The 16373-nt window shown below is 51.4% G+C and overlaps 1 protein-coding gene across 1 annotated transcript in view; it reads left to right on the top strand.

Annotated features, from left to right (window-relative positions):
• The window catches only part of LOC103189746 (ankyrin-1), a 125524-nt gene that overhangs the window by 81498 nt on the left and 27653 nt on the right, over nt 1-16373 (top strand). The window contains exons 24-37 of the mRNA XM_042344589.1: nt 476-581; nt 1403-1496; nt 2314-2426; nt 7052-7276; nt 8479-8633; nt 9357-9568; nt 10237-10441; nt 10809-10905; nt 11320-11548; nt 12040-12165; nt 13122-13241; nt 13353-13437; nt 14589-14663; nt 15749-15880. Coding sequence (XP_042200523.1) covers nt 476-581; nt 1403-1496; nt 2314-2426; nt 7052-7276; nt 8479-8633; nt 9357-9568; nt 10237-10441; nt 10809-10905; nt 11320-11548; nt 12040-12165; nt 13122-13241; nt 13353-13437; nt 14589-14663; nt 15749-15880 — 1974 coding nt within the window. The remainder of the gene's footprint in view (nt 1-475; nt 582-1402; nt 1497-2313; nt 2427-7051; nt 7277-8478; nt 8634-9356; nt 9569-10236; nt 10442-10808; nt 10906-11319; nt 11549-12039; nt 12166-13121; nt 13242-13352; nt 13438-14588; nt 14664-15748; nt 15881-16373) is intronic.

The following is a 16373-nucleotide window of genomic DNA, read 5'->3' as shown; positions in this document are numbered from 1 at the left end:
TTCTGTTCTAGTTTACTGTTGTGTGATCTGGGGTGAAGTGGGATAACAGTAATGGTCCTTGCCTTTGATATAACGTCTTGTCTCCTCAAAGCGCTTCACAGAATATATTGTAAAGTGTAGTGACTGTATATTTTGTGGGCAAAACGCGGCAGACAATTGCGCACAGCAGCGTCTCACAAGCAGTCATGAATTGAGTGACCAAATTATTATTATTTTTTCGTAGGGATTATTACCCATAACAACTAGGTTTCTAATTACTGTTAGGTAAATAGAGACGTTTGGAGTAAGGAAACTTGCCTCAGGTTTTGTCCTGCCCGGGAATCGAACCCATGTCTCTCACTTGCGAGGCGAGTGTTCTAACCACTGAGCTACAGGACTGCATACAGAGATGAACAGACCGAGGAAATGGGGGGGAAATGCTCAAATTGCGTTGGATTTAGATTCTCTGAGCAGAGCGTTGATCTCTCTCCTACAGGCGAGGAATTCCTGGGAAACGACGGCGGGAAGTACCTGAAGGTGGAGAACTCCAAGGAGCAGGATGAGGAATTCCTGGCCGTAAAGAAGAGCCTGGAGTACGATGTGTAAGGCTGGCACTGGGAACACATCCGCTCGTCACCTAACTCTGTGACCTGCTAACTCCATATAGACCTGTCCGTTCCCTCAGCTCATCGGGCTCCGGCCTGATCCACATCCTCAGCCTAGACTGCCCCCCCACCATTGGCAGTCAGGCCTTCAGCCTCTCTGCCCCCAACCTTTGGAACTCCATCCCACAGTCCCTTCACCTCGCCCCCTCCCTCGCCTCCTTTAAGGTCCGTCTCAAGACCCTCCTCTTCATCCGCGCCTTCAGTCACCCTCCTACCCCCACCCTGCACCCCCTCCCGATCCCAACCCCTAGCTCGGGTCAAAGTCCCTGACTGTCCAGTGCCTCGGGGACGTCCTCTCGGCGTGAAAAGTTCCATGTAAATGTTATGTGTTGTTGATGTTGTTGTTGTTTTCACGCAGAGGGGTGATAGAACATGGGATATTTTGGGGGGTGGGAGGGCGTTGAGGAGGCATTTGGCCTCCTCCTGCGCTGGGGTTTGTACAATTGTAGCCCCTCACTCAGTGGGTGGGCAGTACAATACAATACATTGTGCAGGCTGGTCACGTCGGGAGGACGTCCCACGGCAAGATGTGACTTTGCTCTGATGTTTCCTGCTAAAGATTTGAGAGGTTCTCTGGCTTCCCCATCTACAGGTCGCACCTGAAGACCTTCCCCTTCGACTGATGCCTACAGTCACCTCCCCCCGTCCCTTCCTCCCTCCCTCGGCTCTACGTCATGCTCTGTGACGTTACCCTGCATGAGGGGCGCGGTGTAAATGCAAGTTGTTGTTGTTGACATGGCGTGTGGTGTTGCCCGCAGGTCCTATTCCCCAGGCGAGCACCGGACAACACTGGCCATACCCGAGGCCGGAGCCACGAAGGAGCAGGTTGCGGGGCAGGGAGAACAGGCGCAGGTACTGGCCACATATCCCCCCCACTCACACACCCAGCCCCACCCCTGCTGTAAAGACCCCCACAGTGGGGGTGGTTGGGAGTTGGAGCTGCAGAGATGCTTGTGAAGTCAGTCTGGTGCCTTATCACGTCTTCGAGACGTCTCAAAGCGCTTCACGTATTCGCTGTAAAGTATAGTGACTGTGTATTTTGTGGGTGAAACGCAGCAGCCAATTGCACACAGCGGTGTCCCCACAAACAGCTGTGGATCGAAGTGACCACATTATTGTTATTTTTGGAAGGGATTATCACCATTATTAATTATAATAAATGAATAATTATTATTCAGATGAGCTGAAGGAAGGAGTTGGTCGTTCAAACCTTTCTGGTGAAGTCCATGATGGGGTGAGGGGGATTCCTCTTCCGCTCTCTCTCATAATTACTCCCCCTGTGGAGACCTGTAGCTCAGTGGTTAGAGCACTAGCCTCGCAAGCGAGAGGACCTGGGTTCGATTCCCGGGCAGAACAAGACCTTAGGCAAGTTTCCTTACTCCACACACACACACACGCGCCTCTGTTTACAGCAGTCAGTAGGAACACAGTTCTTAGTCACTTTTCCAGGGCTAATAATCTCTTCAAAAAATAATAATTATAATTTGGTCATGACTTTATGGGACGCTGCTGTGCGCAATTGGCTGCTGCGTTTCGCCCACAAAATATACAGTCAATTCACTTTACAGTGTATCCTGTGAAGCGCTTTGAGACTGCTCGAAGACGCGATAAGGCGCTGTGTCAAATGCCAGGATTATTATTATTATGATTATAATATCCTGTTTCCCAGCAGGCGTCTGTCTCCTTTTCCAAAGACTTTGATGAAGATTCCTTCACCCCCAGTAGCCCGGCAACTGAGACCTCCGATAACATCAGCCCCATCGCCAGCCCTGTACATACCGGGTAAGTGTGTCTACGCACCCCTCCCACTCCTCTATCTCTGTCTGTCTCTCTATCTCCCCCTCTCTGTCTGTCTCTCTATCTCCCCCTCTCTGTCTGTCTCTCTCTCCCCCTCTCGGAGCCATGTCACCTACATTCCTACTTCATGAATGTCGGCAAGTTTCCTTACTCCTCACACCCTGTTTCCCCAGCAGTAAGTAGGAATCCGGTTGGTTGTCAGTCGATTTTTTTTGTGTGGGATTATTATCCCTGGAAAGCGATCTGCCAATCGACTCACAACCCAGGCTCCTACTTAGTGTTCGGTAAACAGAGGCATGAGTGTGGAGTAAAGAAACTTTCCCAACATTTCGTCCTGCCCAGGAATCGAACCCGGATCCTTTTGCTTGCGAGGCGAGCACTCTAACCACTGAGTTATCCCTCTGTACTAAATCCTCTGCTGAATCCCAAGGATTGAATTGGATCGCAGGGAGCTGAACGGGGCACAACACTTACTTTCTTTCACTTTGTGCCCACCCGCCCGTCCGCCAGACACAGCAAGGTGAGGCGTGTCTGAGCCCCAGGCCAGCCTGGGCTACCGAGGGCGAGCGTGTGAATATTACACGCACCCTTTCTCTCTGTATTTTATGTTTTAGCAGCTTAATAGCCACCAGCAGCCCAACTGCACAGACAGCCCATAATATCAGTCCCACTGCCAGCCCCATCCGTACTGGGTAAGTCAGATAAAGACGGAAATCTGCTCTCTCGCTCTCTGCTTCACAAGCCACCTTCTTATCTCTCTCTCTCGCTCTCACTTGCTCCGTGCCTCCCACTGAAGCCTGTGGCTCTGGACTCTGGCTTTTTCTCCCCACACCTCACTCCCAGCACTCCCCCACCCCCCCACTCCCCATCCCAGCAATGCACCTTCTTACCCGGCATAGTTATTCCTATAGTCCTACCTTAAGCCAATTGTAAGGTGTATTGGATTGCACACTGGGTCCTGTGTATATAAAACACTTTGTCCTGTCCGTGTGTATTTGTCAGAGTAAAGTTGTGAAACCAGGAATTTCGCCAAATCCCTGAAATTTTCAGCAAAATTGTGAAATTAGGAGTCAGGGCTGTTGAGATAAAGTGCTCCCAGCAGTGACCAGGGGTAGAGGATGGTAACGTTAATAGGAGCAGAGAGCCCAGAGTGAGCTACGTCTGAAGTGTGGCGAGGCCAGAGTGAGAAGGAATTGTCTTTTTCCTCTAACTAAATGCACATAGCTTAGGGAATAAGGTTGATGAGTTGCAGGTTCAACTGGCCGTAGGGGGTTACAATGTGGTGGCAGTAACTGAGACATGGCTCAAATCAGGACAGGAACGGGAGATAAATATTCCAGGATATAATGTGTTCAGGAAGGATAGAGAAGGAAGAAAAGGAGGAAGGGTGGCAATATTAGTTAAGCATACAATTATAGCTGTAGAAAGGAACGAGGCTCAGGAGGGCCCAACAACAGAATCCATCTGGTTAGAGATAAGAAATAAGAAAGGAGTGGTTACACTGATAGGGGTTTACTACAGACCACCAGACAGCGGGAAGGAGATAGAGGAGCAGATCTGCAACCAGATCGCGGATAGATGTAGGGCGAACAGTTGTGATAATGGGGGATTTCAATTATCCCAATATAGACTGGCAAAATAGCAGCACTAAGGGCAAGGCAGGAGGAAGATTCATAAACTGTGTACAGGAAAATTTTCTTGAGCAGTATGTCTCCAGTCCTACGAGGAAGGAAGCATTGCTGGATCTAGTCCTGAGGAATGAAATAGATCAGGTTGAACAGGTTTCGGTAGGGGAACATCGAGGTAACAGTGACCATAATATTATTAGATTTAGATTACTCATGAACAGGGACAAAGTACAGTCAAGGGTGAAAATGCTTGACTGGAAAAGGGCTAATTTTGATGGGCTAAAAAGGGACCTAGAGTTGGTTGACTGGCAAGTAAGAATGGCAGGTAAAACAACTCATGAGCAACGGGAGATCTTCAAAGATACGATAGCTCAGGTCTAAATAGATATATTCCCACAAAAGGGAAATGTGCGACAACCAAGCCAGCCTGGATGACCAGGGATATTCTGTCTAGGATGAAAAAGAAGAAGACGGCGTACGACAATTGGAAGATGCAAGATACTGAGGATAGCAAAGCGCATTATAGAGAATGCAGGAGTGATCTTAAAAGAGTGATAAGACAGGCTAAAAGATCGCATGAGAAGAGGTTAGCGGGTAACATAAAGGGGAATCCTAAAATATTTTACAAGCACATAAAGGAAAAAAGGTTAGTTAAAGGTAGGGTGGGGCCAATCAAAGACAATGACGGCAATCTTGTTGTGGAGGCAGAGGAATGGCTGATGTACTGAACGAGTACTTTGCATCTGTCTTCACAACGGAAATGGATGCCCCAAATGCCGCAGTATTGGATGAGAGGGTAGAGGAAATAGATCAGATTACTATAGACAGAGAGGAAGTTCTGAAAAGATTGACTGGGCTCAAAATTGATAAGTCACCAGGACCAGATGGGTTTCACCCAAGGTTGCTGTGGGAGATACGGGTTCAAATAGCGGAGGCTTTGGCCATTATATTTCAATCTTCATTGGACACAGGAGTGGTGCCAAGAGACTGGAGAGTGGCTAATGTTACCCACTCTACAAAAAGGGGCAGAAAGACAAACCCGGAAATTACAGGCCAGTCAGCCTAACTTCGGTAATAGGAAAACTACTGGAGACCATAATCCGGGACAGAATAAATCTCTACTTAGAGGAACACGAGGTAATTAGAGACAGCCAACATGGATTTGTTAAAGGCAAATCTTGCCTAACAAATCTAATAGAATTTTTTGAAGAGGTGACTGCGAGGGTTGATGAGGGAAATGCGGTGGACGTTATTTACATGGATTTCAAAAAGGCTTTTGACACAGTACTGCATAAGAGATTAATAAAAAAATTAGAGGCCCACAGGGGCCAGTGGCAGTTTGGATTAAGAACTGACTGAGTGACAGAAAGCAGAGGGTGGTGGTTAATGGGTGTTTCTCGCAATGGAAGGAGGTGTGCAGCGGTGTCCCCCAGGGATCGGTATTGGGACCACTGCTCTTTCTAATATATATTAATGATCTGGACTTGGGCATAGGGAGCACTATTTCCAAGTTTGCAGATGATACAAAGTTAGGTCGGGTAGTAAATAGTGAGGAGGACTGTAACCAACTGCAAGCAGACATACACAGAATGGTGGAATGGGCTGACATGTGGCAGATGGATTTCAATGTGGATAAGTGTGAGGTGATACACTTAGGTAGGAAAAATGATAGGAGGCAATATAGACTTGGAGCTCAATCTTAAGGGGGGTGAACGTACAGAGAGATCTGGGTGTTCAAGTAAGCGAATCATTAAAGGTAGTGGGGCAGGTAGATAAGGCAGTAAAAAAGGCATTTGGTGTACTGAGCTTTATTAGTAGGGCATAGAGTATAAGAGTAGGGGTTATGGTTAATCTATACAAAACACTGGTTAGGCCTCAGCTGGAGTACTGCGTCCAGTTCTGGGCACCTTACCTCAGGAAGGACATTAAGGCACTGGAAAGGGTGCAGAGGAGATTCACGAGAATGATACCAGGAATGGGGAACCTTAGCTATGAGGACAGGCTGGAGAAGTTAGGACTTTTCCCATTAGAGCAGAGAAGGTTACGCGGGGACCTGATAGAGGTCTTCAAGATCATGAAAGGTTTCGACAGGCGAGATAGGGAAAGCTGTTTCCGCTGGTAGGTGTGTCTGTGACTCGTGGTCACAGTCTTAAGATATCTACCAAAAGAAGCAGAGGGGAGGTTAGAAGAAATGTTTTCACTCAGCGAGTTGTTGGAATTTGGAATGATCCGCCCGAAAGGGCAGTGAAGTCCGATTCGATAACAGCTTTTAAGAGAGAACTGGACAGGTATCGGGGAAGACGGGTTTGTGGGGTTATGGGGAGAAAGCTGGTGATTGGGGTTAGTGAAAGTGACGCTCTGTCAAAGAGCCGCACAGACTCGATTGGCCGAATGGCCTCCTTCTGTGCCGTAACATTCTATGAATCTATGAATAATAGGTGTTACCATTAATAATTAATCATTATTTATCTGTTGATAATGTCAACGCGAAGTTATGTATGTGATGAGTTTGTTGTCCCTGTTTGTGGGGCGCTGCTGTGTGCAATTTGCTGCCGTGTTTCGCCCACAAAACACACAATCAATTCTCTTTACAGTATATTCTGTGAAGCGCTTTGAGACGTCTCGAAGACGTAATAATAATAATAATCCTTGCAATTGATATAGCGCCTTATCATGTCTTCAATCTATCAATCGACTAACAACCGTGTTCCTACTAGGTAAACAGGTGTGTGTGTGTGGAGTAAGGAAACTTACCCAACTTTACACCCGGCCAGGAATCAAACCCAGGTCTCTCGCTTGTGAGGCGAGTGCTCTAACCACTGAGCTACAGGACACCACAAGGCGCAATATCAAATGCAAGGATTATTATTATAATAAATAATTATTAGAATTATGATAATTATTATTACAATTATATATATATCATTATAATTATTATAATTGTTATTATTATGGCTGATCGTCACCTTTCTTTGCCCACAGGTTCCTGGTCAGTTTTATGGTGGACGCTCGTGGAGGCTCTATGAGAGGCAGTCGACACAATGGGCTGCGGGTTATTATCCCCCCTCGCACCTGCAACGCTCCCACACGCATCACCTGCCGCCTGGTCAAGTCCCAGAAGCTGGTCAGCCCCCCCCCTCTGGTGGAGGGAGAGGGGCTGGCGAGCAGGGTCATTGCCCTGGGCCCTGCCGGAGCCCAATTCCTGGGGTACGTCCTGTTTACTGTCACCTTCAAAGCCCTCCATGGCCACCCTCCCCCATATCTCTGTGACGTCCTAACCCCCTACCAGCCTGCCAGCTCCCTCCGCTGAGCGGGCTACGGCCTGCTTCACGTCCCCCGCCTCATTCACCCCATTGGCGGGAGGACCTTCAGCCTCTCTGCCCCCACCTTCTGCAACTCCATCGCACGGTCCCTCCGCCTCGCCCCCTCCCTCGCCTACTTCAAGACCCGTTTTAAGACCTTCCTCTTCGACCGCACGTTTGGTCACCCTCCTGCCCCCACCCTCCCCGCCCTCCACCCCCTCCTGATCCCAACCCCCAGCTCCGGTCCAAACCTCTGACTTTCCAGCGCCTTGGGATGTCCTCCTGATGTGAAAGGCTCCGTGTAAATGTCATGTGTTGTTTATGGGGGTCGGGTTGTGGGGGATAATAATATTACAGTAATAATGATGCTGGCGCTTGATGTAGCGCCTTATCACGTCGCCGAGACACCTCAAAGCATTTCACAGGGTGTTTTATGTTTGTATGTGAGGCAGCTGTGTCTGATGGGAGTGAAATTAGCCGGTTATAGTCCAATCTATTCACTCCCCAACCCATCACCGCTGCCTCCGCTCAACTGGCACCTCTTGCTTGCCCCTCGCACCCTCCGTTCCACCATCGGTGGCTACGCTTTCAGCCACTACGCCCCGAAACTCTGTCACTCTCTCCCTCTATCCCTCCGCCTCGCTTCCTTCCTTCCCCATCTTCAGGTCACGCCTGAAGACCTTCCTCTTTGACCGTGTCTACAGTCACCTCCATTCCCCCCGGCTCAGCATCATACTCCGCCACTGTCAAGCGCTCTGGGATGCTGCCCTGTGTGAGGAGCGCTGTGTAAATGCAAGTTGTTGTTGTTGTTAATGGCTTAAATCCATAACACTGAATCCCCCTGTTACACTCTCTCTCTTTCTTTCTCTTGACATCTCTCTCTCACTCACTCACTCACTCACTCTTTCTCTCGCTCTCTCTGTGACTGACTGACTCTCTCTCTCACTCGCTCCCTCACTCACTTTCTCTCTCTTTCACTCACTCACTCTTTCTCTCTCAGTGGCTGACATTTCTCTCTCTCTTTCTCACTCACTTACTCTCTCACTCACTCTCTCTCTCAGTGACTGACGTCTCTTGCTCTCGCTCTCTCTCTCTCCCTCTCTCCAGGCCGGTAATTGTGGAGATTCCGCACTTTGCGTCAGTGGAACATCCCGACCGGGAGCTGGTGATCCTGAGGAGCGACAACGGGTCCGTGTGGAAGGAACATCGTAACCGCTGTGGGACAGAGACATTGGAACAGATACTGAATGGGATGGATGAAGGTGGGCTGGCTTTGTTATGTGTGTCTGTGTGTGTGTGAGACTGTGTGTATGTGTGTGTGTGACTGTGTGTGTGGTGTGTGACTGTATGTGAGACTGTGTGTGTGTGTGTGAGACTGTGTGTGAGATGATGTATGAGTGTGTGAGACTGTGTGTGAGACTGTGTGTATGTGTGTGTGAGACTGTGTGTGAGACTGTGTATGTGTGTGAGACTGTGTGTGTGAGAGAGACTGTGTGTGTGTGTGTGTGTGTGAGAGAGAGACTGTGTGTGTGAGACTGTGTGTGTGTGTGTGTGTGAGAGAGAGACACTGTGTGTGTGTGTGCGTGTGTGTGAGAGAGAGACACTGTGTGTGTGTGTGTGTGTGTGTGAGACCTTGCTGTGCGAAACACGGCAGCTGATGTGGGCTGACAGTGGCTAACGCTGGATGTTAATTAGGTGTAAGACACTGGACACGAGAAGGCTGTATAAAATAATATGTTCTCTCTCTCTCTCTCCGCCTTATCTCCCCCGTCTCTCCCCCATCTTTCTCCCTCTGTCTCCCCACCACTCTCTCCCACACACCCTTTCTCTCTCTCCCCCACCTCTCTCTGTCTCTCCGCCCCTCTCTCTGTCTCTCTCCCCCCCCTCTCTCTGTCTCTCTCCCCTCCTCTCGCTGTCTCTCCCCCACCCCCCCCTCCCTTCCCCCTCTCTCTCCCCCCTGTCTCTCTCTCCGCTCGGCTGCACAGACCTGGACTGTCGGGAGGAGTTGGAGCGGAAGCGCGTGAGCCGCATTGTGTCCATGGACTTCCCGCTGTACTTTGCTGTGATCTCTCGTATCAGGCAGGACAGTGACTGGATCGGGCCCGAGGGGGGGGTGGTCAACAGCTCCCTGGTCCCCCTGGTCCAGACCAGCTTCCCTCAGTCAGCCGTCACCAAGAAGGTCCGGCTCGCTCTCCAGGTACAGCGGGGGGGGCAGGAAACAGGTCACACACCGACCCACCCCCACCCCTCACCGGCTTCACACAATATAGTCACCTTTACAACAACTGTGCAGAATTGGCTGCCACAAAATGCACAGTTACTGCACTTTACAGTATATCCTGTGAAGCGCTCTGAGACAACAACAACAGCAACAAATGACATTTACACGGGGCCTCTCACATCGGGAGGACGTCCCAAGGCCGTGGACAGTCAGGAATTTGGACCCGAGCTGCGGGTTGGGATCAGGAGGGTGGAGAGCGGGAGGGGTGGGGGAGGAGGGTGACCGCAGGCGCAGTCGGTCAAAGAGGAGGGTCTTGAAATGGACCTTGAAAGAGGCGAGGGAGGGACAGTTCACTCACACACTCACTCACTCACTCACTCCCTCCCCCATCCACTCCCACGAGGCGGAGTGACTGTGGGATGGAGTTCCAGAGGGTGAGGGCAGAGTAACCAAAGGCCTGACCGCCCATGGTTGGGCGGGCGAGATGGGGGATATGGAGTAGGCCGGAGCCCGCTGAGCAAAGGGAGAGCGGCAGGAGCGGTCAGAGGTAGGGAGGGTGACTGGAAGACATGTTAAGGCGCCATAACAAATGTGAGGATGGAGGATGATGATGATGATGATGTTTCTCTGGTTTTCTCCCTCAGGCTCAGCCAGTACCTGACGAGCTGGTGACGAAGCTGGTGGGTAACCAGGCCACATTCAGCCCCATCGTGACCGTGGAGCCGAGGAGGAGGAAGTTCCACAGACCCATCGGTCTCCGCATCCCTCTACCCTCCTCCTGGAGGGACAACCCCCGGGACTCGGGCCAGGGCGACTCCACCAGCCTCCGTCTGCTCTGCAGCGTCATAGGTCTGAGCCCCGCCTCATCCAGTGCTCCCCTTCCACCCCCTCCCCTCTCACCCCCTCCCCTCTCACCCCCTTCCCTCTCACCCCCTCCGCTCTCACCCCCTCCCCTCCTAGACCCTCCTCTCCCTCCCCCTCGCCTCCAATCCCATCCCCTCCTGTCCTCTCCCACCCCAGTCCAGCCCAGAGAATTAGTCTGTGTGTGTGTGTGTGAGAGAGAGAGTGTGTAACTGTGTGTCTGTGTGACTGTCTGTGTGTATGTGTGTGTGAGATGTGTGACAGTGTGTGACAATGAGTGTGTGTGAGAGTGTGTGACAATGTGAGTGTGTGAGTGTGAGTACAGGTTTCCGCTGACAGCTCTGCTTGTCTGTAGGGGGTACAGCCGCGGCTCAGTGGGAAGATATCACGGGAACCACCAAACTCCTCAACGCTAACGGCTGCGCCAACTTCACCACCAACGTCTCCGCTCGGTGAGCATCAAACTCCCCTTCCCTTCCTACCGCAGGGGAGCAAACCAAACAACAACAACAACAACAACAAGATTCCATTTATAAAGCGCCTTTCACGTCAGGAGGACGTCCCAACGGGGGGGGAGGTGACCGTAGACACTGTCGAAGAGGAAGGACTTCAGGCACGACCTGAAGATGAGGAAGGAGGGGGTGAGGCTAGAGGGATAGAGGGAGAGGGCGACAGAGTTTCGGGGCACAGTGGCTGAAAGCGCGGCCACCGATGGTGGAACAGAGGGCACGAGGGACAAGCAGGAGGCTGGAGCCTGAACAGTGGAGGCAGAGGGTGGTGGGTTGGGGGGTGAGCAGTGGCTGAGAGCCTGGGCTTTGGGGAGACGCCATGTGTTAGTAACGATGGCTGCCACCCTGCGTTGGCAGGTTCTGGTTGGCAGATTGCCCCCGCACGGCTGAGGCGGTGACCTTCGCCTCCCAGCTGTACCGGGAGCTGATGGCTGTACCGTATGTGGCCAAGTTTGTGGTGTTCGCCAAGATGCACGACGGCAGGGATGGGCGACTGCGCTGTTACTGTATGACGGACGACAAGGTGGACAAGACCCTGGAGCAGCACGAGAACTTTGCCGAAGTGGCTCGCAGCCGAAACATCGAGGTGGGTCTGAGCAGGAGGGGAAACAGCCTGACATTCCCTTAGCTCTCTCCACCCCGCCACTCCCTCTCTTTCCCCCCGCCGCCGCCCCCCCCACTCCTCTCTCCCCCTCCTCTCCTCCCAACCGCCTCTCCTCCCCACTCTCCCCCCACCCACTCTCCCTCCCTCTTGGTGGAAGCCGATTAGATAACGACTTTTAAGGGAGAAGTAGATAATTATTTGGGGAGGACAAGTTTGCAGAGCTATGGGGAGAGAGGCGGGGAGTGGGGTTGATCAGGGCTATGGGGAGAGAGCGGGGAGTGGGGATGATCAGGGCTATGGGGATATCTCTCTCTCTTCCCCCCCTCCCCCCTCTCTCTCTTCTCCCCACCTCCGTCTCACCCCCTTCTCTCTCTCTTCTACTCTCTCTCTCTCTCCCCCCCCACCCCCACCCCCCTCACTCGCCTCTTCCTCCCCTTCTCTCTCCCCCTCCCTTTCTCTCCCCCCTCTCCCAGGTGCTGGAGGGAATGCCGCTGTATGTGGAATGCTCTGGGAATATCGTGCCGGTCAGGAAGGCCGGACAGCAACGATGCTTCAACTTCCAGTCCTTCAAGGAAAACCGACTCCCAATCTCCATCAAGGTCAGTGCGATATATACACACACATATACAAACTCATACACACATGCATGTACACTCACACAAACATGCACACACAGTCACACACATGCAAGTACACACACACACTCACGCACACACAAACAGACACATATACAAACACATGCACACATGCATATACAATCACACACAGTCACACACACACGCATACAGACACATACACGAACACATGCACACAAAGGCGCACACACTCAGTCACACGCATACAAGCATACACATACATATTCACAGACACATAGACACACACACACACACACAAGCACACAAAGTGTTTGTGGTGCAACTGGTGTAAAACTCACAGGATTGTGACTGGTGGCCAGAGCCAGTCGGTAAGATAAGAACATAAGAATTTGCTGAACGAAAGATGACTGAGATCCATCCAGTTCACCTTCCAACCATCCTGGCCATCGTTTGCCATGTCGTGTCCCAAACTACATACTGTTTCCCCGGATACTGATACAGAAATCTATCCCATTTGTTCTGGAAAGAACCCACACTTTCTGCTTCCACCGTCTGTCTCCCTCGAGAACCTGTCCTGTTCCGTACGTTTACTCGTCACTCACTGAAGGGGTGTTACCCCAGATTTGTTCCGAATTTACCCCTTTTCATTCGCAGGCTGTGGCCTCTGATTTTGCTGTTCATTTCATTTGAGTAAGATTTTCATTCGTATCAAATAGCTGGAGGTTTTATTTATTGTTTTTCTTCCCTTTTATCTCTGCCCCCACCCTTTGGAACTCCATCCCACAGGCCCTTCGCCTCGGCCCCTCCCTCACCTCCTTCAGGTTCCATCTCAAGACCCTCCTCTTCGACCAACCGTGCCTTCGGTCACCCTCCTACCCCCACCCTCCCTCCCCTCCACTACCTCCTGATTCCAAACCCCAGCTCGGGTCCAAATCCCTGACTGTTGTTGTTGTTAAAAGGTGCGAGACCCCAGTAAAGACTACACCGGCCACATCTCCTTCCTGCGGAAACCGACTAAGTACGAGGATCTGCAGCACACCATCTGTAACCTGAACATCACCTTGCCTCCCTGCCTCAAGGTACTCACTCACACACACTCACACACTCACACATGCACAATCACACACACACTCGCTGCCTCCTGACAAACCCATCTTGATGTCACTGATTGTGAACTGGTTTCCCCGCAGATTGATGGCAGTGACGAGCGAAGGCGGAACCTGACTCCTCTGGCTTTACGGGAGCGATACAGCACCTTGAGGGAACCTGCCCTGGGTAACCACAGCTACTGCGGAGGGTGGGGTTGGGGGGGTGGATTGGGGGNAAATACACACACAGACATACCCACACACACATAAACACAAACACACACACCCCCATACGTACAGACATGCACCCACACACCTCCACGCACCCACAAACGATAGCTACACAGCGCCTTTCACATCAGGAGGACGTCCCAAGGCGCTGGACAGTCAGGGATTAGGATCCGATCTGGGGTTTGGGATCAGGAGGGGTGGAGGGCGGGGAGCCTGGGGGTAGGACGGTGACCAAAGGCTCGGTCAAAGAGGAGGGTCTTGAACCGGACCTTGAAGGAAGGGAGGGAGCGAGGTGAAGGGACTGTGGGATGGAGTTCCAGAAGGTGGGGGCAGAGAGGCTGAAGGCCCAATTGCCGATGACCACACACACACACTGTTTCCGTGTAGGGGGAGAGAAAGAAAAGGTCAGATTGCGACTTTGGGGCTCAGAGGAGGCAAAGAAAGGAAAGTTCTGTGATCTACACCTGTACCTCACACCCACACTAAACCCCGTTCCCCCCATCACCCCAGCCCTCGCCAGCCCCACTGGCTCCCTATCACACACACTAATCCTCGTCCCCCATCACCCCAGCCCTCGCCAGCCCCACTGTCTCCTTATCACCAAATAAATCAATTTACAAGATCCTCTCACTCGTTTTCAAACCCCTTTGCGCACCCGCACCTCCCTCCCTCTCCCACCTGCTCACCCCCCACCCCAATTCCACTACCCGCTGCCTCCCCTCGGCTGGCTCCAGCCTCCTCTTTGTCCCTCGTCCCCTCTGCTCCACCATTGGTGGCCGTGCCTGCAGCCGCTACGCCCCGAAACTCTTGTCATTCCGTCCCTCAATCCCTCCGCCTCACCCCCTCCCTCCCCACCTTCAAATCCCACCTAAACCCCTTCCTTTTTGATTGTGTTTATGGTCCTCCCTCCCTCTCCTCCCTGACTAGGGACTAGACTCCGCAACTGTCAAGCGCCCTGGGACCCTACCCTATATGAAGGGCGCTGTGAAAAATGCAAGTTGTTGTTGTTGTTACTGCAGTGTGCACTGCGATTTGAGAATATGATGGTCACACTGTGTTCTCCCCCTCGCACCCCATCTCCTCTCTCCCCCCCTCGGACTCTTGCAGCTACACTGAGTGCCAGGGAGCGGGCGGAAATGAAGATGGCCTTGATAGCAGAACACCTGGGTCTGAGCTGGGCAGGTGAGTCAGAACCACAACCATTAATTGTTCAGATACCTGTTAGCACCTCAATCCTCCCACCTCTCTCCCCCTTTTTCTCCCCCTCTTTCTCCCCTCCTCTCTCCCCCTCTTTCATCTCTTTCAGTTCAATTTTACACTGGTCCTTTTTTTGTGTTTGTTTGCTTGGGTTTTTTTGCCCAGCCGGGTGTCTGACACATGTGGAATCCCATCACAGTTGCTTAATAAGAGTCTCCAAACCCAACTGAGCATTGCCAGGCATCCCACCTACACATGGAAATCCCAGACATAGATTGTTCTCTCTCTCTTTCTCCGCCTCCTGCTTACCTAATTCTGGAAAGTATTAGGCGCAGGTTGGCAAGAGCCAAGGCTTGCAGGGAACCCAGAGTGTGTGTTGGGGTAACTGCTGGAGTCTGACCAGCTCAAACTACATCCTTCCCGCTTCCCATTAGGGCTTTGGCTTGTACATGTCCTGTAGCTCAGTGGTTAGAGCACTCGCCTCACAGGCGAAAGGACCTGGGTTTGATTCCCAGACAGGGCGAAATGTTGGGAAGTTTCCTTAATCCACACACACGTCTCTGTTTACCGGCAGTCAGTAGGACCCGGTTGTTAGTCGATTGGCAGATCACTTTTCCGGGGGTAATAATCCCTTCAAAAATAAATAATAATTCGGTCCATGACTGGTTGTAGGGACACTATTGTGCGAAATTGGCTGCCGCGTTTTGCCCACAAAATACTCAGTCAATTCACTTTACAGTGTATCCTGTGAAGCGCTTTGAGATCTCTCGAAGACGTGATAAGGCGCTGTGTCAAATGCCGGGATTGTTGTTGCATGAGAATGACCGACGGTACACATCCTGCCTCAAGGGGCGACCTGGAGCATCTCTGTTGTTCCTTACTCCCCACAAAATACGCAGTCACTACACTTTAAAGTGTATCCTGTGACATGCTTTGAGACGTCTCAATGTACGTGATAAGACGCCTTATGAAATGCGAGGATTATTATTGTTACTGTGGTGTAGCTGACAGCCATGTGTGTGCGTGTGTGTGCGCGTGTGTGTGCGTGTGCGTGTGTGTCTGGGTTGCAGAGTTGGCGAGGGAGCTGCAATTCTCTGTCGATGACATCAATAAGATCCGGGTGGAAAATCCCAACTCTCTGTTGGAACAGAGCGCTGCTCTCCTCAACCTGTGGGCCGGTCACGAGGGCAAGAGAGCCAAGAGTAAGTCCACATCAACAACAATTTGCACATTACACAGCGAATGTGGACAACCGCCGGCTTAATGCTTAGAGCAGGTTTCTATTGAACATCATGCAGAATTGTGGCGTCCTGTGGCTTGGTGGTTAGAGCACTCACCTCGCAAGAGAGAGGACCCGGGTTCGATTCCCGCACAGGACAAAACTGTAGGCGAGTTTCCTCACTCCACGCACGCGCCTCTGATTACCCGGCAGTAATTAGGAACCCGCTTGTTAGTTAATTGTCAGATCGCTTTTCCAGGGGTAACAATCCCTTCAAATAATAATAATAATTTGGTCACTTCAATCCACAACTGCTTGTGGGGATACTACTGTGCGCAATTGGCTACCAGCTTCCGCCTACAAAATATACAGTCACTACACTTTACAGTATATTCTGTGAAGCGCTTTGCGGCGTCTCGAAGACGTGATAAGGTGCTGTATCAAATGCAAGGATTATTATTGCTATTATTGTTGTT

The sequence above is a fragment of the Callorhinchus milii genome, unplaced genomic scaffold (assembly GCF_018977255.1).
Source record: "Callorhinchus milii isolate IMCB2004 unplaced genomic scaffold, IMCB_Cmil_1.0 Scaffold28, whole genome shotgun sequence".
In the NCBI taxonomy this organism is placed as follows: domain Eukaryota; kingdom Metazoa; phylum Chordata; class Chondrichthyes; order Chimaeriformes; family Callorhinchidae; genus Callorhinchus; species Callorhinchus milii.
The sequence above is the reverse complement of the archived record's forward strand: the minus strand, read 5'-3'. Positions and strand labels throughout refer to the sequence as shown.